Source organism: Sinohyriopsis cumingii, chromosome 17 (assembly GCF_028554795.1).
Source record: "Sinohyriopsis cumingii isolate HCF-2022 chromosome 17, ASM2855479v2, whole genome shotgun sequence".
NCBI classification, from domain to species: domain Eukaryota; kingdom Metazoa; phylum Mollusca; class Bivalvia; order Unionida; family Unionidae; genus Sinohyriopsis; species Sinohyriopsis cumingii.
This window is the reverse complement of record NC_142977.1, coordinates 32,354,450-32,376,273: the sequence shown is the minus strand read 5'-3', so window position 1 is coordinate 32,376,273 and position 21,824 is coordinate 32,354,450. Positions and strand designations below refer to the sequence as shown.

Genomic DNA, 21,824 nt, shown 5'->3' with positions numbered 1-21,824 from the left:
CTTTCTTCTTTTTGTCCTCTTCCTCTTCTATCCTATCTCTTTCTTTGACTGCATCCATGGCCAGCTCATCTTGGAGTCGCAAGGTATATTCCTGGTGCTTCTGGAGTTGCATCAGTTTTGCGAGTCTGCTCCTCATTCATCACAGTTGTTGAATCAACAAGGGGTAGCCAGACTGACGAGCGCTCCCTTTATATGGAACGCGCAGACCTGAAAGAAACATTCACCCGTTTTTTCACTTACAATCACTAACTACAAACACAATCACATACATATTAATTTTGACAAGACACGGAAACGAAGTGCTTATAGACACACTTCTACCAAAGTCAAAGAAACGAAGTGCTTATAGACACACTTCCATTATTTAAAACTTACTAATGGTATATTGACAATAGAATTAGTGTCTCTTTTCTTTAGTATTGGGTAGTCCTGAAAACGGCTGTTCTTGTGGACGAGGAGTTATGGCATTTTTTTATTGTCTAAAATTGCGTCCCCGTCTGGAGACTGTCTTTCCCACATGATAGGGTCTGCTTCTTCGGAAAGAGAAGAACTCTTTGGTTTCTACAAGGCAGTCGACAAAACCTCTGTATGGTTTCTGCTGCTGCTGTTGCTGATGTTCTCTCTGCTTCTAAAGTCAGTATTTCTCTGTCCATTCTTCCTTTTCTTTCTTGATTTCCTCTCTGAAGAGCTCTTCTATCAGGTCTTCAGTCACTTTCAACATTCTGACATTCTCTATCTACTCAGGCTTAGGTATCCGGTTTTGCTTGACACGATGTAAATTCACGTAAGCTTTGTTCAGTTTGGCTAGTCTTGAGCACATCCCCACATGAGGATGAATCAACACTGGATGGTCAGACTGGAGACTGACTCGCTTTATATGGTTCAAGCGCGGATGCGATAGAAAACATCCCTACACTGTTTAAAGTAGGAACGCTAGGATAGTTTGATTTGAGGGTGAAGGATAGAGAGAAATCAATGAGTATGGATCATCATAAAAGCGGAAAATAAACGACAGACGCCTTTTTTTCCAAAACACGAATTTTAATCAAATAACTAACAACCAACAATTAACAATTAACAATCAAACATAAAACATTTTTTAAACAATCAAAAAGTCTAACAAATATTCATTGAAAGAACAACATATTTTGGACAAGTTTGATAACGTTGTGAAGTGAAGCTAGACTTCCAATGATGGAAGTCCTTGGCCATTGATGTACACTACGTTTCCTAGCTAAAGACAAAATATAACCATAATGGTCACAAAATCATCGATCTACTATGTCATCGTTTCTAGATGAGTGACGATCATACTAAGTCACTAAATGTTCCAAAGAATATCCATGGCTACGTTGGTGAAGAAAATACACACAATATTGTCCACACACCATGGAATCTGTGCCTTATTGAATCGTGTCCTCTGGGCATTTCTCTCATAACGTCAATGCTATCGTCTTCCAAAGGTTGCAATCCATACGAATCAAAATACTCCACACAACCATCACGGTGAAAGTAGACAGCTACCCAGTGGGTTCCTGGGCGATGACTGTCGTCCGTGTTGATGACATAAGCTTTATGGTCTTCAGTTTTGCGATGAGAATGTTCATCTTTAGCACATACGACAGGATTCCAAGAAGTAGTGTACGAACTGTGTGGTTCAATCGCTAATAAAGTTCCCAGGTATCCATTTTTTGTGTTTTATTTTTCTTTTTCTTGTTGTTTTTTTATTCACAGGTAATGATAAGTGACCATTTCAATCCTGACTTCGTTCAGATGCTCGTCCAATTTTTCTTCTTGACTCAGTATCAGATATTTATCGTGTTGAATTTGACTGGGATGATCGTTTTGACATCCATACCAATCTTTCTTTATCAATTCCGTAATTTATTCTGCCAGGTGTTTGTCAAAACAGGAGACTAAATATTGTACTTGTTCTGGCCATCTGGACTTCATCACTATGACTTTTTCGTTTTTGTCTTGGGGTTCTGCTTCAAATGTATCATTCCATGCTATTTCCATTGATTATCCACCATTCAAAGAGAGATTACAGTCACCCATTGTTTCTAATAGTATAGAATGATTTCTCTCAAACTGTTGATTTCTATGGTATTATCGAAATCAGCATACAGGATGATATTCACTGTGTGGTCTGGAGGTGGGTGTGCAAACTAAAGTTCAACACGAATCTGGCCGGATTTTATAGGGTGGAAATGTCCCTCGTTGCTGTCTTGGTCTGGAGTGAAATCAAAAGCCCACAAAGTGTAGCATCCTGGGTAAGCGTCGCACGTAATGACGTGAGTGGTGTTGGTCCCTAACTGTCTAATGGCTTCGTACAGGGACAAGTCAAGCAAGTCTTCTGGTGTAAAGTTTGGTTCGAAGGGTCTGGTACACAAGGCCTTGCCATCGTGACTGACTTCGATCAACAATGGACGAATACATTGTAATGCATAGACTCGAAAGGAGTTTCATTCTGGACTCTGTTGAATGCTGAATTTTTGACGATGCCAAGGATTAAACGCTCGGGTGACTGTCTTTAGAAGAGATCATCTTCGATCAAGGATTGATGTCCAGCTTTTACTTCCACGCGTCGTATCGGATACTTGGCGGTCGTTCTACTCAAAATGTGACTGATGTCTTTTCCCACTTTAGGTAACATTTCCACGCGTATCACATAGAGCCTAGCTTCTTGGATAATGGTTTTGTAATCGGCAGTTGCAGCCATCAAATAGAAAGAGGCACTACTACGATTCAGTCCCACGCGAACATTTGCGCCGTTCAGCAAATACTTCTCTTGCAACCACATGTCCAAATGCAAACGATCCATTAGTACTAAACTATGGCTTAGTCTGATTTTCTCTTGACGTCCAGTAAATCCCTTATTGTCGTCATCCAAATGAGTGTTTTTGGCTTCGGTACCATACGTCAACAGATTTTCCATGTACGGTCGATAAGGGTAAGTATCCATGTGGCTGCTGACAGTTTGTTATTCAAATACAGATCCACTTCGCTGAACAAAGAATACATACAATTATTAACGGGAGCTACTAACTCACCGTCCCTTCGATTGGAACAGTCCGTCGATGTGTCTTCCAGGTACAAGTAAATGCTGTTCAAATCGATGTAATCTTCGAGCTCTCCTTTGATTTCAAACTCGATGGGAGCTGAGGCTGTCAAATAGGAGACGGGATGAAATTCGACCCATTGATATTCTTGCATCGTCATCATAGTTGGTAGCATGGCAAACAGATCCAGATCCGACTTGGAACAGGCGCAAGACTCTCGGTACATCATTTTTCTTTTTCAGTGTCGTTTTTTCAATAATCAAAGACGTCTGAGTCTCGAACGGTTCTTTCTTTCTTAGTCTTTCTATCATTTTGTGTGTGAAGGTTTCTGAAGGGGTGTTTTCCTTGTCGTCTCTTTCTGCCTTGTCCTTGCTGTGGTGTCAGGGAAGCAGGAATGCCTGACTCTGCAGTGTTCAGGGTATTTATAGGAGTTTCTCGTCGACCCAAAATGTCTTTGCCCGTTTGGATCAAGACATGTTTGCCTGCTCTCAGAAAAGCTTTTCTAGGGTTTTGTTTGTCAATGATGACACTTTGGAGACATTCTTTACCGTGCGTTAATGCGGCATCTTTCAAAGCGTGCAATCCTCGTGTCACCATTGGTTTCAACACCTGGGCAGAGGAACGAAAGGCCGATTCCAGCATATCTCCTAAACCATGTCCTGGCTGTGGAGCGATGCCTTGCTACACTGGATACATGACTTACGAGTCCTTCGGGAATCTTTGTCGAAAATGGAGTTTCACCGTGACTTTCTCTTTGGTGAATGGAATATTTTGTCCAAGATCTCCTTTCATAGCAATGTTAACAGTGTCAAAATATGACGGGTAAATAGTGAAGATGTACGATTCCACTTCGAAAGGAATGACACGCAGTAACGGTACGGAGGTGTGTCCCATCACGTTGTACTCCACCACCTCATGAGTACACAAAGATCAAATTCAGTCCTTGGTTCAGTTCTACCGGGAACGAAGCTATTTTGCAAAATCCAGATTGATGGTAACGGTTGGTAAAGCTCTACCCATTAGTACGTTCATGTCTCCACCCAAAATGTCATACAATTCAGGACAAAATCTAACACCTATCACTTTTTCCTCTGGAAATTGCATCACTAGGCGACAAGCTACATTTTGGTACTCGATGGTGACACTTTTTTGTTTTTAGTCCAAAGAAATTACCAAGCAGTGCATTCAATCTGTTAGCATTTGCGTTCACCCAATGTTGACCGCTAAAATAATTGCCTGCAGGAATATGCAGCCATAGCGGTACCATTTAATAAGCCCTGTACCGACATCTATTTCTTTTCACGAATGGGGATTTACGTTTGAACCATTTGGTGAAGAAGGTGACGATGTGTGGCTAAGGACTTTTTCTGGTGTTTAGAGAAAGGTATCGTGCCTTTCATGACGTTCAAACAACATTCGCAAACGGTATTGATGACATGTTTGGAGGCCGTTTGAATGAGTTTTTTTCTTTTCGCATAGATGGAGAAGCTTCGGACAAGACGGACAACATGTCCCCATGTTTAACTAAACGAGGAGGCAGTCCTTTTCTTTCCATTGGGTTTAGAAGAGGGATGGCTTCTGCGGGGTGACATATTTGGGTGTTCGGCAGCACAAAAACACTTATTCCGATTCTTTGCCTCATGCCTTCTTTTATACTGGAACGCGTCGCCACCGATTGTCTTTACGACGAATCAACTTGATGACAGGCATCACGGGTCATGGAGGGGTTCTAAACGGACTAATTCGGGACAGTTCTTGCTTGGACAAATCCAGTAAACTCTGTCACATGTTCGATCTCTCTTGGACTTTGATTTTGGGAGCAGGTACTTTGTGTGCAACAGTCACTGCAGCCAACCAGGAGGAGGGATTCACCGCTGGAGGAAAAGTTCTTGGAGACGTGGGTTTCCATTGTTTCATCAACGGAAGAACGGATGTCAAATTGGGTTTGGTAAGCATTCCCAACAACTGAGGCTACTGGAGACCTAGTCAACGTCGCTGAAAGTCGTGGTTTGCGAATGTAAGGTTGCGTCCTGGTCGAAGTACATCTCTTGTTAGTAGAAGCTGTTTTCTGAGGGCTTTACTTTTTCTGAGGACTTTTTTCTTTTTCTGTGTGCTTTCTATTTCTGGGGCTGTGACCTGGTCTTGACACACTGCTCTTTTTCTTGTTTAGGCTTCGTTTGGCATTTTTGAGAGTGGCTTTTTTCTTGGGGAGGACTTTGGGAGCATTAGGATCCCATTTTAAGAGGGAACGAATGATGACACCTCCTAGAGAACCGCGCCCTCGAGGTTTCAACATGATTTGCATTTTGGTCGATGTAGCGATCAGCCAGTTGCGTCAAAAAAGCATTTGGTTTGATGATAAATGTGAATGATGCCTTGCAGTAATTGACGTGCTGTCACCGTAAACCATCGTAAGACTTCTTTGAGACTGGCTTCTAAGACACGAGCACATATTTGTGGACTTTGTTCTGCGACTGATATCGTACAAGGAAAGAGTCAATTTGACGGGAATATGAGACTGAAGGGACGTATTGTTGACCTTGCGTGAGACAGACCCAAAGTGTCCGACGTTTTTATATATTTTTTTGTTAAGTCGACAACGAGAACGTGTTCAAGAAAGGCATTCCGTCTGACACCAGTGGTGAAAGAGATGGGTACGAAATCGCAACAACAAAAAATCGGGGAAAGTAGATTTTAAATCCACGAGTAAATAGGCGTGTGGGGTTTGAGTGGCATCGTCCTACGCACGAGTCAGCCAAGATTTTCCTAAATGCTTGGCTAAGATTTGCACTTGTCATTTATCTCTAGGGCTTTTAAACAAGACCACCTAATGAACACTGAGACTGATGGTGCGATGGGCTTTACTTATATACACTATTTTGGTAATATAAATGACACTGGCATTACGACGATGCCATTTACGCGTAAACCACAGCTTAATTTCTTCTTCGCCTTCTCCTAACATGTCATCGAAAATGACCAGATGGGCTTGACTGGGGTCAGATACGATCCCTTCGTCTTTACTAGGAATGCCTTCCACAAACACGATGGAATCGCCTTGACTTTCTCGCAAGAGGCTTTAAGTCGATTACCACTCTTCGTAACACCACACGACCTGTTGAGGTGGACGTTCGATCAAACGTTTAACAAATTCGGTTTCGCCTGAACCACTAGGTCCAGCAATTAACATGTTAAAGGGATGGCGAAGACAGAAGGCCTCCTTACTGACACGATCTAAGTGTTCGTCGATGACTTTGAAAGCGGAGGTAGAGAGAGAGAGAGAGAGAGAGAGAGAGAGAGAGAAGCAGACGTAGCGATAGTGAAAGGAATGTCACTTGTGACAGGAAGACGGACAAGACAAGAGTTTTTATACTTTTTTCGGGGCACGTTTATTGCAAGTTAAAATGGAACAACACGAAAGACAAAAATACATAAAAGCCAAATGGTTAAGTGCAATGATACAATACACATCACAATGATCAAAGTGGGATATAAACAAGTCACTGTACAACATGTTTTTGGTAACCAAGTTATCCTACGGATAGTGTGTAATGTTGTTAGAGTCTCTATATTGGGTACAGTCACACAGGTGTCCTCCAGGAATGGTCTTTCGGGAATGTCTTTGAAAGTCCTGTCATTGATGGTAGTGGTTGTCCTCGGTGACGGGTTCTTCTAGTACTGTCACTAACACAGTTTTAAAAGTAACTTTTTTGCCTGGACCTTTGAATTGAGGATAGCAACTCTTGGGCATAATTGACCAATTATTTGGTCCAAGCCTCTAATCCCCAAGTTTTCAGTCACTTACATCTGTCCAATGAGGGTGTAAGTCACAAGCTACACACACATCGTCATACACATCTTCGGTACCTAAGAGTTGACGAATCTTTTAATCCCGTAGAGGTCGAGAAGTATCAAGATGAAAACGCAAGGCTTTCATGTATTGTGCTTTTTCGTGAATCATCTGAAAGTACCGGGAAGGTTCTTTCAAATGCTCTGTCTTGGGGAAAGACGGTCATTGTGCCATTTTGCTCCGCAAGCAATTTAACATCACTTTGGCAAACGATCGCCTGCATTTGTTTTTCTCCACGTGATCTAAAGTGATGCCTCCCTGCTCCCAGTATTTCTCTTTGAATTTCCTTTGGTCTTCGGGAGTGTGGCACCAGGAAGGATATCTACTGGCTTTTTGTTTCAGTTTTAAAAAGGCATCCACGTAGTCCGCGAAAATGCCATTCTTAGTCTCGTCGCCCATGCGTTATTTTTCTGTCTTGGGAATGTGATAAATTTTGTACACTTCTAAGAGTTGATATCCCAGGTTCAGAGCTTTGAACAATTCCACGCTGACCAACGTTCCCGTCAAGGCGCGTTCTCCCTGGGTGTGCTGACAAGGTTGGTCTTGGTTACACGTTTCGGCACAAGCTCGGCACAAGGGAAACATCAATTATCCTTAGCAATGGTTGTTGTTGTTATATGTTGTTGTTGTGGGGTTTAACGCCATTTTTCAGCACACGATAGGCTATACATGGCGGCCAGTATTAATGGTGGAGGAAGAACCCGGGAAAACCCAGGAAAGAATCACCGACCCACGAGAAGTTACTGGCAAGCTAACTCACATACCCACATTGGCTGAATCCGAGACTCGAACCGGCGCAGACAGAGGTGAGATGGCTGTGATCCGTAACGGAGACCACTCGGCCACTCGGGGACCCCTTGGCAATGGTGAGAAAAAACGGGATGATACAAGTCCGTAGGAGGCAAGATATTGCACTTGATCAATCCTTCGTATTGTCCAATGTGGTCCAGGTCGATGTCTTCTGTCAGCTACTGCAGGTGTCCTGAGGGAAAGCGACAATATTTGCATCCGTAGGGATACAGAGAACATGCATCCAAATATTTGATTTCTTCTCCTTTCTCCTCGTCGGCTTGGTACAACAAACAGATGGCATTTATCCGTCATCCGTACAAACTATTGCGCGGGTTCAGTGGGGTCCACCAACTTGTAACGTTCCACGATGCGTTTTAACTCGGGATCGATTTTCAAACGGTGATTGTTCTCATCTTCCCACATTTCCACTGCTTGGTATCCCTGCTGTTCTAACTTCAAGCGCTGCTGACAAGTGGCCTCGTACAAGTCTTCCATGGTCCGTTGTATAAACTGATTTTTAGTGTCATGTTGAGTGTAGCAGAGGGACATCCGTGAAATAAGCAACCGTTAAAGTCGTACAGTTTCTTGGTGTTTTCTAAGTCCCATCCATCCACTGAATACGTTCTGATGGTCTTTTCGCGTTCTCCGTTGCGGACATGTTTGATCCATTTGTCTTCCTTGTCACACAAGTAATGTAGCCAGCGTAGGGCTTTGATCGAGTACTGACGTTTGACAAAGTCGATCGTTTGAGGGTTGATGACTCGGGCATGAATCGTTAGCGGTACACTAAGGAACACACATTGGCAATGGTGCAGGCTTCTTTCAAAGAATCGATTCCTCTATGTTCCATGAACAGTTCTAGAAATTTTTCACAGCAACGCCGTAAAATGTCCACGTCGGAACGACAATGCTTTAACATTTCTACCTGAAAGTCGAAGGGTCTGAGGCTTGAGCCTGGTACCAAGCGTAGAACGCTTCTTGTTGTTTGGTACGCATGTTGTCGGGGTTGTAGTCGTGAGCCTCAGGCAAATGGGTTAGAACGGTGTGTTGTTTGGTTTCGGTATTGAAAAAGTGCTGGAAGTAGCATTTGGCCATTTCTGTCATTCGAAACGCTGTACATTTGACTCAAAGGCATGGCCAAGGAGCTCATCGAATCTTTAAACTGTACTTGACCCAATTGCATGGATATGATTTTGGCTCCGTTCAAAATCACTTTAGGACGTTTGGTGCCTCTTTCCGTATAGTATCTCAAAAGAAACTGTCCATCGTATCCCAGGCATTTGTGAGCTATTATCGTGGCTTGGCAATGGCAATCTCCGTAACGTTCGATGTCCTCTGGGCTCTACATTTCGTCGATGGCATCTAAGATCCATTGGGCGAAATCGGCAAGCGTGTTAGGTCCCTGAAAGATGTTTTCACGTCCAGGAATCTTGCTGCAGTGAAGGCAATGACTAAAGATAGGCTATTGTTTGCACTTCTCGCACTCTCGATGAGCCACGCAGAAACAAGGAATGTGAAAACCGGTCTCTTGCATGCAATCGAAATCGATAAAGATGAAATTGCCGTTCTTCTGGTCATCTTCCTCCTTTTGTTTGGAATGGTAGTTTTGGATGTAGCATTCGTTTTTCAAGTCCACGATTTGGTGACAAATGCGACATAGTTTCTTTCCTGAACTTACGTATGTCTTGGCATCATTGGTACGTATGTCTTGTCCACAAGTAGGACTCAATCTCAGGAGTTGACAAACACTTTTCTGCTGTGAACCTTTCGTCTTCAAATGTTGTTGGTAACAGGTAGGGCTGACAATAGTGCGCTGACAAGCTGGACAATGCACTCGTTCTTGTCCTTTGTCCAGACAGGGTTGAGAGGCCAAACATCCTCAGCATTTCGATCCACAACGTTTGTGTTGCTCTCGATTGTTATAGCCATAGTCACATTTCTCACAGTAATAAATGTATCCCATGAGAGCGGTGATACTGGTGATGGCATCGAACTGTTCATCGTGATAATAGACGTGAATGTATTTTCCGCCTTTGAAAGGTTTGCCTCGAAACAATAGAATTTCTCGCACGTCTTGAGGGTGCACTTTCAAGGTGTAGTGTGGAGCTAGGATATCTTGCAATTTCTGCATTTCAGGAATACCACTTGGTGTGTTTTCGGACAGCCCCGCTTGTCGTACCAGGATATCTGCTTCTCTTTGTTGTTTGGGTCTTTTCCATTCTACCGTTTCGTTCTTGTTGGCATACGGTCGTTCACTAATAACACTTTTTCGAGCCCGGTCCCTTGGGGAATAGATACGTGGGTCATGAACAATGTCGCTTTTCCATCAGTGATGTGAAACGTGTCGTTGGGTTGTTGCACGTGTTGAATCTTTTCAAAGACTTTGGAATGTGTCAATTCGACTGGGCTGCTAAACTCAATCCAAACGGGGGACTTCAAACTATCGTGATGAATGGAAAGTCCCAAGCGATCGTCTTCTTTGGCTTCACATTGTCGTTTCAGAGTGGTTAACAAAGATTTCCACACCTCAGTGATGAAGCCTCTGTTTTCTCCAGCGGTACGTTGGACTTGAAATCTTTATAATACACCGTGTAAGTGTAAGCCGTCGTTCTAAATTTTCTAGAGGAGCGCTTTTCCGTCTCTCGAATGTGATAGTACTTTTTGGGATTTACTAATGGTGGTGAATTTTGGCTGTGTGTAGAATCTCTCCGTCTGGAATCTGGCTCAATCATGTTATCTTCAAAATCACTGGCATGAATTTGTGCCAAGACTTCAGCTACTGTACAAGGCGATAATTCACGTTCTGCCTCTTACTTTCTTCTCCGTTCTCCACGACATGATGGGATCGTTTCATCTTGACTGCGAAAAATCAAATAAATACATTTTAAACGCCATGGGTCACGATATATCCATGTCAAACCCGAGTAATTATAAAGGGTGTTTGTCTTCCCTTCCAATATTCATTTCACTCTCAAGAAGAAAGAGCATTGGACTACAGAGTGTCCAGACCGTCAATAAAGCAAGACAGGTGTCAGAAGAGACAAACGTCAAGATACCTGTTATCATTGTCAAGAGAAAGTTCATTGGTGTTCAGAATGCCCTGAGAAATAACAGGATCAAGAGGAAGAGAGGGGTTCTGAATAGGGAGAAGAGGTACCCTCCCCAAAGGAAGAACTCAGACACCTGCAGAAAGAGAAAAAAGAGAAGAAACGAAGACGAGGAGAAAGTGAGGAAGATGAGGAGGAATAACCTGTGACAGTGAAAAAATTCAACAACAACAAAAAAAAAAATAGAGAGAGAGTGAACAAAGATACAGAAGTCTATTAACTATTTAAAGTGTTGTTTTGTGAATTGGATTGTAAAATTTGTACCAGAATAGACCAGACAGAAAACGTAAGTATCTCCTGGTTTTGATTTTATTAGAATATGGACCTACACTCACGCACTGACTCACTCACACACGTATATCATGGGTAAAAAGAGGCTTTTGAGTTTTAATTGATTTTGGCATTTGAAATACTATCTCTTTTCGAGAGAAGTGGGTGGCCCTGAAAAGGACCGTTGTGTTTTTTTTTAAAAAAAAACAAACAAACTCAGGAACGGGACGTAATCATCTTTAACTGCCTTAATCCTTGGACACGGCCAAGTCCTACTTCTGGACTTGCTCCTGTCAATGATCATTTGGTACAAATTACTAGGGGTAGCATCGCAGGCGTAGTAACAGGGCTGGGTTGTTTGGCTTTGTAAGGTCTTAATCTCTTGGGTCGAAACAAAGAATTCTGATACATTTGTTTCAGACTCCTTAAATCTGCTAAAATGTCTAAGAGTACCGTTACCTTTCCACTTTCAATATTCTCCTTCTCTCCTAGACCTTGTATCTTCTCTGCTGCTTCTTCTTCTTGTCGTTTCCTTCTTCTTCTCGCTGTTGCTGTTGAAGGAAAAAAGCTTGTTCTGCTTCTTTCTGGTGTTGTACAAATTACTGGTACCGAAACAAATTCTTGCGAAGAAGAAAATCGACTAAATTCCAATTAAGATCGACCTCATCTGGAGGTAGGCCTGTGTTGACTTTGGTAGCCGTCATGTTTGAAAACTGTGTCGCATGGATTGACTGCGCACAGACGCTAGAGCATCTATATAGGTGATGTGACGTACAGTCCGCTCTCTTCGGACTGGAAGACCGACTCCGTGTTGCGACTGAATTTTGTAACGCGTGTTTGGATTGGTTAATAAACTCAATCCGTTTCTATCCGCACTTCCACAATAAATAACCGCAGTTCACTTCATTCCCTTCAACCGTTCTCGTTACAAGATGTGGACAAATGTAGAATCGTCTACTCTCGTATCGTCAATGCTGTTCCCTACGGACTTACCCATGTATGTCAGATCATCATGGACAATTATCCTGATCATTGATACGAGAGTTTGGGAATGAATTTATGTGGAAAGACAAGGCTGTTTGAAGAGAGTTCTCATCTACGGTCCAGAAGTCAGAACAAGTTTGAGGAAGAGAAGAAGACATATGCGTTGCCCTCTATGTTAACGGAATGAAGTTAACAAAAACCCAAAGGCCCTTTTCAGGGCCACTCATATGCCTCAAAAAGATTTGCTTTCTTGACTAATTTTTTTTAATCACTTGTATAGTTCTTTGTATGTTGTCTGTTGTATGTGTTATCTAAGGCTGTCCCGCCAGTCCCGTTCCCGCCATGCGTTCTAGATTTTTTTCCCGCTTTGGTCCCAATTGAGGTCAGGCCCTTGCTACATTGTTGCTAATTGTCAGTGCTGTGACGTCACCTTACCTGTAATGTATTTTCCAATTGTTCCTAGACAGGCCCAATACTTTTTGTCCCTGTATAGACCCACCCATGTTAAAATTCCCTATGTTAAATTCCCATTGTCCCTAGACTGGCCCACAATGATAAATTTCCCATTGTCCCCAGAGTACTGGGACCCTGTTTTTAATGGTAAGTCGCATTGTACCTAGAGTGTCCCACTATACTACTAACACATGATGGTACTGTTTTGCCTTGTGCAATGTACTATCAAGTGCCATACTGTATTCGTTTGTTTAGCAAGGCATACTCTGCATTTCAGCATGTTCTTAGTCCAGATTTTGTGCTGCTGCGTTCGATTTACATTTTCTGTTTTTGCCTATAAATTTTAGTAGCACAGACATTTTTGTTCTGTAAATTATCTTAACTTGCGATTCGTAATTTACCCAAATCTTAAATTCACTTTTAAGTACTGGTGTATAAAATGGTTTGCTTGCTTATAGTTTTAATGCATGTGATGTGGGTTTTTTCAATTTTATCTTTGTATTATGCTGTGTTTGCATGTCTTGCAAATCATGTTTGATTTAATATATGTATTGATTCTAATGTAATATCTGTAAAAAGCGCATTTGAACTTAGGTTGAATGGTTGTTTTAAATCATTTCGACTTGAAATAAATATTATCTTACCTATATATTAATGTAGATGTAAAGGTCTCGTAGACTACCTTAGGTTGGGGTGGGGTGCTCCCAGTATTATCTTTAATTATTACAGAAGACCCACCCTGGCTCGTTTTTGTTTGAAATTGAAGTAGTGATAGAGGTGCAAAGCTCCGAGCCCCCAGTCAGCGATGCCAACACTTAAATTACTGAATACACAAAAGGTGGAATTCAAATAAACAACAAATTTAATGCCATTCAATGACAGATATTCCTTCCTCAAATGAAATTCAATATTCAACACCCTATCACTCGTCTTTCACTCGACCACGTGACGGCCTATTTCATCATCTGACTTAGTGTGATAGATTTTTCCTCCTGTCCTGTGTTTCTACTCATCTGTAGTATTTCTTGACTGGTACCCAGTACCCCTTCAGTCCAAGAACCACTTCCTTCACCCTTCCACTTCCTCCAGTTCCTTTCTCTCCTTTTCTTGTCTCCCAGAGACTCGTGACTAACTGTACCAGGGTATTTCCTTCTCTGTATCCTACAGCTCCTCCGATCACTAAACGCTTCCTGTCCCAACGCACACAAGGACATTAGTATATTCCTCTAGCTATCTAGTCTCACACTAAACAACAATATATCATCAGATAAGCGATTACCTTCTTTGGTAACGCATTCGTGCACATCGAAATACCCATACTTTCTGATATGGTTTACACGGTATCAACTGCTTATCATGCACATATCAATAGATTTCATCACATCGGTATACATAGAATCTCAATCTTATTATACAGAACAATATCACATAATCAGACGCATTTCTGTACATTACACTTCTACAAAGTGTACACAGATATCCACATATCCATGCGCTGATATATCCTTACAAATCATTATACTCCTACAAAGTATACACAAATAGTCAAATACCCCTATTAACTAATGTTGCACACTGCAACCATTATACAAAGTTATAATTCAATTCAACATTTGCAAATCTAGAATATCACAAGAATAAATGCACGAGGTTACTACGAATTACCCAAATAGCGAAAAACAATATTATTTGCATAAACATTGCTCATATCTCAAAATATGCATGTAGATCAAACACTACAAATTAATCAAACCCTACAAATAGTAATTCTACGTACTAACGATTCTAGTAATGAAGTATACATACTGCGCATAATTAAAGTACAATTACCTTAATAGATTGAGACAATCGAGGAAATGAGTCATTGACCTGTCCGAAGCTCCTTTGTAATTCCCAGAATAACAATGTTTCCCGCCAATTTCCAATGACGTCGGAGTAGCTTATAACTTCCTTATGTAATTCTCGCAAGATGGTTTAGCAAATACTGGCGTTTAGTTTCAAGACACTAGATTTAAACTTGCGATTCCAATGGTGGCCACGCCTTGCTCAATTCCGAGTGGATGTCGATTCACCCATGGTCTACATAATTAGCATACATTCCCCCCCCCCCTCCCCGGCAGTCTGTCAAGGGTGGATTTACGACCCCCACTTGATGTTCCATTGAGCCCAACACCGGCAATGCATGCAACTTACCTGTGAATGGCACGCAGCCAAATAAGGCGCCAGTAACAAATTCATATGTCCATGTTATAAACAACTGTCTTCCCACCCGTCCTTTTGATGTCGGCTTACACTATCGTAACATAAGCCGGCCGGCCAGCTGTGTACACATCGTTTTGACACTCATTGTTCACAAGGCTGACACTCGCAACATTTATGAAGCGAATAATTAGCCTCAGGGTCTAGCATATACATGTTGCAATCTGGCTATTGTTCCTTACTTATAACGTGACAGTACATCTATTCATAACTGGATCAACAGCTTCAAAGTCTTGCTTTGGGTTCACTGGCTAAACATTTGATAGACTACGTGGAATAGTTTTGGACACCATGTTTGCTTTTCACATACGACGCAGCAATATTCCTTAATTCGACAATTCCAGTTGTACTGATACAGTGAGTACTTTATTTTATAACTAATCACAAGTAGAGATCGGACGGCAAATTATTTAATGTTAGAATAAGATTCACCATAAATAACCTTCTTAACCCAATTTATATAAGTCAATGAATACACACATACATATTCTTGACAGGAAAAATTAATGGAAAACTCTGAAACTATATATCTGCAGAAATTAAAAAGATCAGATAGCAGCACATCGAAGAAACATAAGTTTATTGTATTGTATGCTGTCCTGGCTAGCGAATACCGCAGATGCGAAAATGGAAAATAATTATGATTAAAAATTGAGCAGAAGAACCTCAGAGAATATGTTTTTGAAGAACATGTGGCAATTAGGAATTGTTTTAAATAGCTCCTGGAGCTGCTTTAATACGTGGATAGCAAACAAACGGCAGACGGGCAAACTGGAACGATTTTGCTGAAGAACGGCATCGTCTCCAATTTCGTAAATTTTAAAATTTTACATATTTTTCAGATGATTCCACAGTTGTTTGCGTGTCTACTTTTACTTTCATGTGCAGAAAAGGTATTTTCTAAACAATGCGCTTGCGCAAAAGGTTCTATAAATGTTAGAGCTGGACCGAGTCTTCACGACCACGTTCTGACGGCACTTTCTGCTGGAAACTGTCTGCCTTACATGGAACATGACCAGCACGGGACAGATGGTATTACTTGGGCGAACGTTGACTACAATGGCCAGGTGTGTATTACGTTAGCTAGCTACAGAACACCCAAACGGAGTAAACATTAAAACATAGATATGGACCGATTGCTTATTTCATTTTGATGGCGCTAAAATCGATGTCGAGATATAGAATAAAGAAGAATATAGAAATTAGGTATTCATTTTATCTGCAGATCGAGCCAAACCAACCACACATTTTCATACACACACACACACACACACACACACACATATATATATACATACATATATATATATATATATATATATATATATATATATATATATAGAGAGAGAGAGAGAGAGAGAGAGAGAGAGAGAGAGAGAGAGACGTTGAACTAAATGTGCACATGTCACAAGAAAGTAAAAAGAAATGATCCTGACTAGATGAACGGATTTTCAATGCATCAAGATCATTTCGACATTTAAATTGCACACACGCCCACAGGGTGGGTGATGCCGGCCTGTCGCTATTTCGCGGAGTATGTTTTCTTGATTGTTATTTAACATCAATAAACATACAACTTTTCATTAAAATAACCTAAGTTTAGTTATTATTCTCATGACTATTAATACATTTAAACAATTTTAACAAATACAAATCTTGCGGTATTTTTTCATATGGGTGTGGGCGGCAAAAGTGACGTTCACCCTAGGCGCCGTTTCGTTCAGTACAAGCTTGCGATGACACTGCCCACCCTTACCCCCTCCACCCAGCTGCCTTTTCTGATTTATGTGTTTTTATATTTCTTTTTCATGCACGATGGTTAAAAGACCTTTAGACACTTTTAATGAATAAAATAACATACATTGTTCTTTGATCCTTCAGCTTGAAAGTTCTGATTTATGAAAGGGTGCCTAAACTGTAATAAACTCTTTTCCTTTTTCACTTTATCTCTAATATTTCGTGTGTGTGTGTGTGTGTGTGTGTGTGTGTGTGTGTGTGTATGTGTGTGTATTATTTTCTATTCCAAAGACTGGATTTCCTTTGTTATGAAGTAAAATCAATATATCTGCCGACAAGACAATTCATTGAAGAGTGTGTTTGTTTTTGGTGTTTGTCAGTACTTTGAACTAAATTTAAGCTACATAAACTTTTCATGACATGTGCCTGTGATAATAAATATCTACTTCGCTCAGAGTGATTCTCTTTCAATTTACAGAATGCCTGGATTTCGAAAAACTACGTGAACATAGGAGCTTGCATCACAGGTAAGTTTAATATTGGAATAGTTATGTCACACAAGCACGCATTCTAATAAAAATTGCTATACTTCTATTCTTCCAAGAAAAGATAATGGACTTCCAGAAATGGGATTACAGATGCCAACAACACGTTGATTTTTTCAGTCCAAATGCGTCTTCATTTTATTCTAAGAGGCTTTCCACAAGGTGAAGAGATACATTGTTGCTATTTTGTGTACAAGCCACTTAGGTTATGTTTCCTGGACACGTATATACACACCATGAAGCGAAATCTAAATTTTAAATGAAGTGGGCATTATTTCGCAAACATGATAAACTTTCTTCCAAAGAAGAAATTCTAAGTGGACATTGTTGAAATGTTTGGCCTGAATAAAATAATATAGAAGACTGAGACGTCGGCAGAAGACTTTACTTTTGATCGCTGATTAGAAGAAGAGATGCACTTGGTGGCACTCCCTAGACGAAGAGATGCAATTGGTGGCACTCCCTAGACGAAGAGATGCACTTGGTGGCACTCCCTAGACGAAGAGATGCACTTGGTGGCACTCCCTAGACGAAGAGATGCACTTGGGGTACGCCGTAGAGGAAAATATGCACTTGGTTGCAGGCCCGAGAAGAATAGTTTTCATATAAAGTTCCAAATATTGTACATAATTTCTCAATGATAATCCTTTATAGCTTCATCTCAGACTCGAAATGGTTTAGCGTTTTTGTATTGTTTGTACAAGAGGGTCGATTAAATTCTAAGTATCAGGGCTTGATTTTTAATGGGTTGAACATGCCAAGATATCTGCTGGTAAGACTTGGTTTAATGATCAGAACTACCAAAATTTCAAAATAAGAAATGCAAGAATTTCTGACGGTTTATGTTACAAATTAATAACATAGTTAACATGGTGAAACTTGATGTTGTCAATCAGAGCTCCATATCTTGCTTGTCGATTCGTAGTAACTCTAACTGAAAGAAGATGTAAAACAACAACTTATGAATTATTGCGATTTTTATTTGTTGTTAGAGCAATGCGTATGCGCAACAGATGATGTGAACGTGAGGACGGGAGCTAGTTTACACTCCCCAGCCTTGGCAACGTTGCCAACCCATCAATGTGTGACGTACAAAAATCACAGGCAATCAGCGGACGGTTACACTTGGCTAAACGTGGACTATCACGGGCAGGTGAGTGTGTGTGTGTGTGTGTGTGTGTGAGAGAGAGAGAGAGAGAGAGAGAGAGAGAGAGAGAGAGAGAGAATGAGAGTGAGAAATAACGAAATATCACACATGGATGGGCAAACAAGCTATAATGAATCAAAGGGAGAGAAATGCTGTTGAAGGCAAGCATCAACTTTTTTTATCAAGATACAATAAAATAATTTGAAAGCACAAAATAAGACAAATCTAAGGAAAAAAAATATACAAACGATTTTAAAGTGTTTATCTCCTTCATCCCATCTATATGTAAAATCTCAAGCAACCTCTTGTTGGAAGAGAACATTTGGTTCCGCTCAAAGACATAACTTAGAGCTACGAGTCATGGTTTTTCTAAAGCACATGTCCACATTTTCCACGATTTTGCTTCACAAATACGTACACTACTCAAAAGTGTTTTGGAAGAATATTGATGTAACTGCATTTTCAATATAACTGTATGTTTATTAAAACTCGTTCCTGTTTTGATAGGATGCCTGGATTGCCGGAACTTATGTTCATATTAGTACTTGTGCAAATGGGACTAACATCACCTGTGAGTATTTTGTGTCATTCTACTCTTGTTTAATGTATTAACTCTCGACATAAAAACATAAATCAGTAACAGACATAAATTATTTAGTAAATGAAATGGAACATAGAAGTACATAAACAATCTACTGTTTGAAAATGAATCCACTTAAATAATTATGGTTTAGCTGGCAAAAGCATTTTGTTGTCATATATATTGATTTAGGAGATACATTCTATAAAATATTACTAACTGACTGTTAGTATATTCAAACAAAAGTATTTGTTATATGTATGTTTCTCAAGACAATCAATTCACAGTCTGAAATATAACATCGTTGTAAACCAAAAGAAACATAAGCGATGAGGAATACACAAGTTAAACACTGGGTCTTAAACCAAAATTGATAAATTCTAAATGTTCATTTCCTGCTGTAGACATAATATAATTTTAAGAAAACCAAATAATGTGTATAATTGTTTAATGAAGTTTTAAATGAAATTTGTTTTGTAAGGTTTGGCAGGAGTCCCTACTTGTCTACCATAGCTAAAATAGAACTCTTTTCTCCCTGAACTGAATCAGAAATACACATTTTAGTTCTATTCAGAAATGACAAAGTGGAACGAAAGTAACATTCGTCTTTCTTAAAATATACAAATCAATCGTATTCAATATTTGTTCTTATTTCAAAGCATCAGGAGCTCATAATACTGTTCAACTTAACGGCTGTCCTCAGATCATATCCCGTTCGGACTGGGGAGCAAGGGCCCCATCAGAGAATATAGGTCATCTTCCAGGGACCCCTAAATATGTCTTTATACACCACGGTGCCACACCCGGCTGTACTACTAAAGATGAATGCATGACCAGAGTGCGAGGTTATCAAACCTATCACATGGACAGCCACCGTACGTATTGATATCGGACAGCCACCGTACGTATTGATATCAATACTATGACTTAGCAGGGAAGATATATATATATATATATATATATATATATATATATATATATATATATATATATATATATATATATATATATATATATATAATGGCAGCAAAACTTTGTCTTTTTATATTTGAAACTATGGGTAAAACTTGTATGTATAAGTTATTAACATTGACGTATATCTACATGGTTTGAAGGCATAAAAAAATCACTAGTAGCACAGGATTGTAATCTAATGCTTTCAATTCAGTATACTGAAGGGAAACGTTAACTCACATATTTGCAGGTGTAGGCTGAAAACATTTATGTTGGTGATGGACAGTGAAAGGTAAGTTATAATAGTTTTCTAGGAAAAGTTATTTTTTTTCTTCTGAATCTTATAATGTTTGGTAGACTATATTATTTCATCGTTGTTCTTGGAACTGAGACGAAGGTTTGGTTGATCGATCATATTTCTGACATAAATTGATTATATAGTATTACGGTCCGGTTTTACCAGTCTGTTCCTGCACGAACAAAATTTACTTAACTACCGGTATTACAGACATGTTTTCCTTTCTGGAAAAGAATAAGGGAAACTATTTTGCCTTATTTTGATTACGTTTTCCTCACCCTCATTTCTACGTAATAAATGATTAGGTTCATATGCACAAATGACACATTCCTTGCAAGGTCGCACTAAAACAGGGCAAGTTACGTTTGTGCTTTTCTCACCTTGCCTGTGACTAATTTAGTGATCGGTTTGAGTTGAAGAGTTGAGAGCTAATTTGAGAATGGTCTGTGTGAGTTTCTTTTACCATTTTGAAAAGTCGATAAGCGATACTGCATTTTCGGTAATTTCCTATACTCATTATAATTTATGTTCGTTCGTTTTATTGTTGGAAATAAAGATGTTCTCGGGTTATCACGAAGACATAACATTATTATAACGCATCGCTGAAAAGGATGCCAGATGTTTTTCTCCGAGTATTTATGGAATGCATTCGGATAGGTTTCGAACATTCATGGGATGTATCCGGATAGGATTCGAATATTCGTCTGTTATGTTTCAGTTAATTAGTTTATAACCAAAGATTCGTCACACGTCTGTGTCAATAAAGTATCAAATTTATCCACTTTTCTTTGTCTACTTTGGTTTTTATTGACACCTACCGCCACACCACGTCAGGCTGCATTGAAAACATTAATCTCAATCAGCTCAGTCTAAAAAATGACATTTTTAGTGTTCTGACATCATATTAATGTATATAAATTTGGTTTGGAAGAGTGTTTGCAATTCATCTTTATACCATTTCGCCAGAAAGATATTTCTTCTAAGGAAATCTGATCCGCTCCTTTTTCCTGATAGGCATTTGCTATGCATTTATAAACTGAGTGCTTTAGTGACATCTGAAACTGGTAAATGAACTCGATACTCCGAAAATAAGTCTAATTATAAAGACAACTTTTGTTTACTATTCAGCCCTATGTCTCTTATTGTATCTGTTAAATCGATTGCAGAATGGCCAGACATTGGCTACAGTTTCCTAGTCGGGGAAGACGGCAACGTGTATGAAGGCAGAGGCTGGGATGAAATAGGCGCACACACATTGAACTACAACAGTGTCGGTCTAGGTGAAGTTTGCATGCATTGTGTTGCATTTGATAATGTTATTTTGAAATACTTCGAATTTGTAACATTAACAGTATTGTCTCGAGTGATTGTTTCTCGTTAGCTGACTTCTGGAGTGTATTAAATAGACACATTTGAATCATGTATTATAAACGGTTACACCAGCTAAAAGAACTAGATCCCATTTGTATGCAAAACACCTTAACTCTAGAATATGATTTTATTATAACACTATGTGATCGTAACGCTAGACAGGAACGTGCATGAGGTTTTATTTGTTTTTTTTTTGATTTGTCTTTCCGTTTATGGGTTGTGTCCTGTATCGTATTAGTCAAAAAAAGGACATACATTCGCTGTCTATGCTTCCCTAGTTAAGTAATGCTAGAGACTAATCTCCGTAATGAGCGCAACTTTCAAATTTTCTCTGATATAAATCCTGCGAGAAGATCTATGAAAGATTGTCTTTTAAACAACTCCAACAAGTTTGTTATACAAATTACAATATGCT

At 39.8% G+C, this 21,824-nt stretch overlaps 1 protein-coding gene across 1 annotated transcript in view; it reads left to right on the top strand.

Annotated features, from left to right (window-relative positions):
• The window catches only part of LOC149778369 (uncharacterized), a 34,364-nt gene that overhangs the window by 8,682 nt on the left and 3,858 nt on the right, over positions 1-21,824 (top strand). The window contains exons 2-7 of the mRNA XM_089939188.1: positions 15,620-15,844; positions 16,993-17,041; positions 18,052-18,212; positions 18,714-18,777; positions 19,446-19,661; positions 21,205-21,318. Of these exons, the coding sequence (XP_089795314.1) occupies positions 15,620-15,844; positions 16,993-17,041; positions 18,052-18,212; positions 18,714-18,777; positions 19,446-19,661; positions 21,205-21,318 (829 nt within the window). The remainder of the gene's footprint in view (positions 1-15,619; positions 15,845-16,992; positions 17,042-18,051; positions 18,213-18,713; positions 18,778-19,445; positions 19,662-21,204; positions 21,319-21,824) is intronic.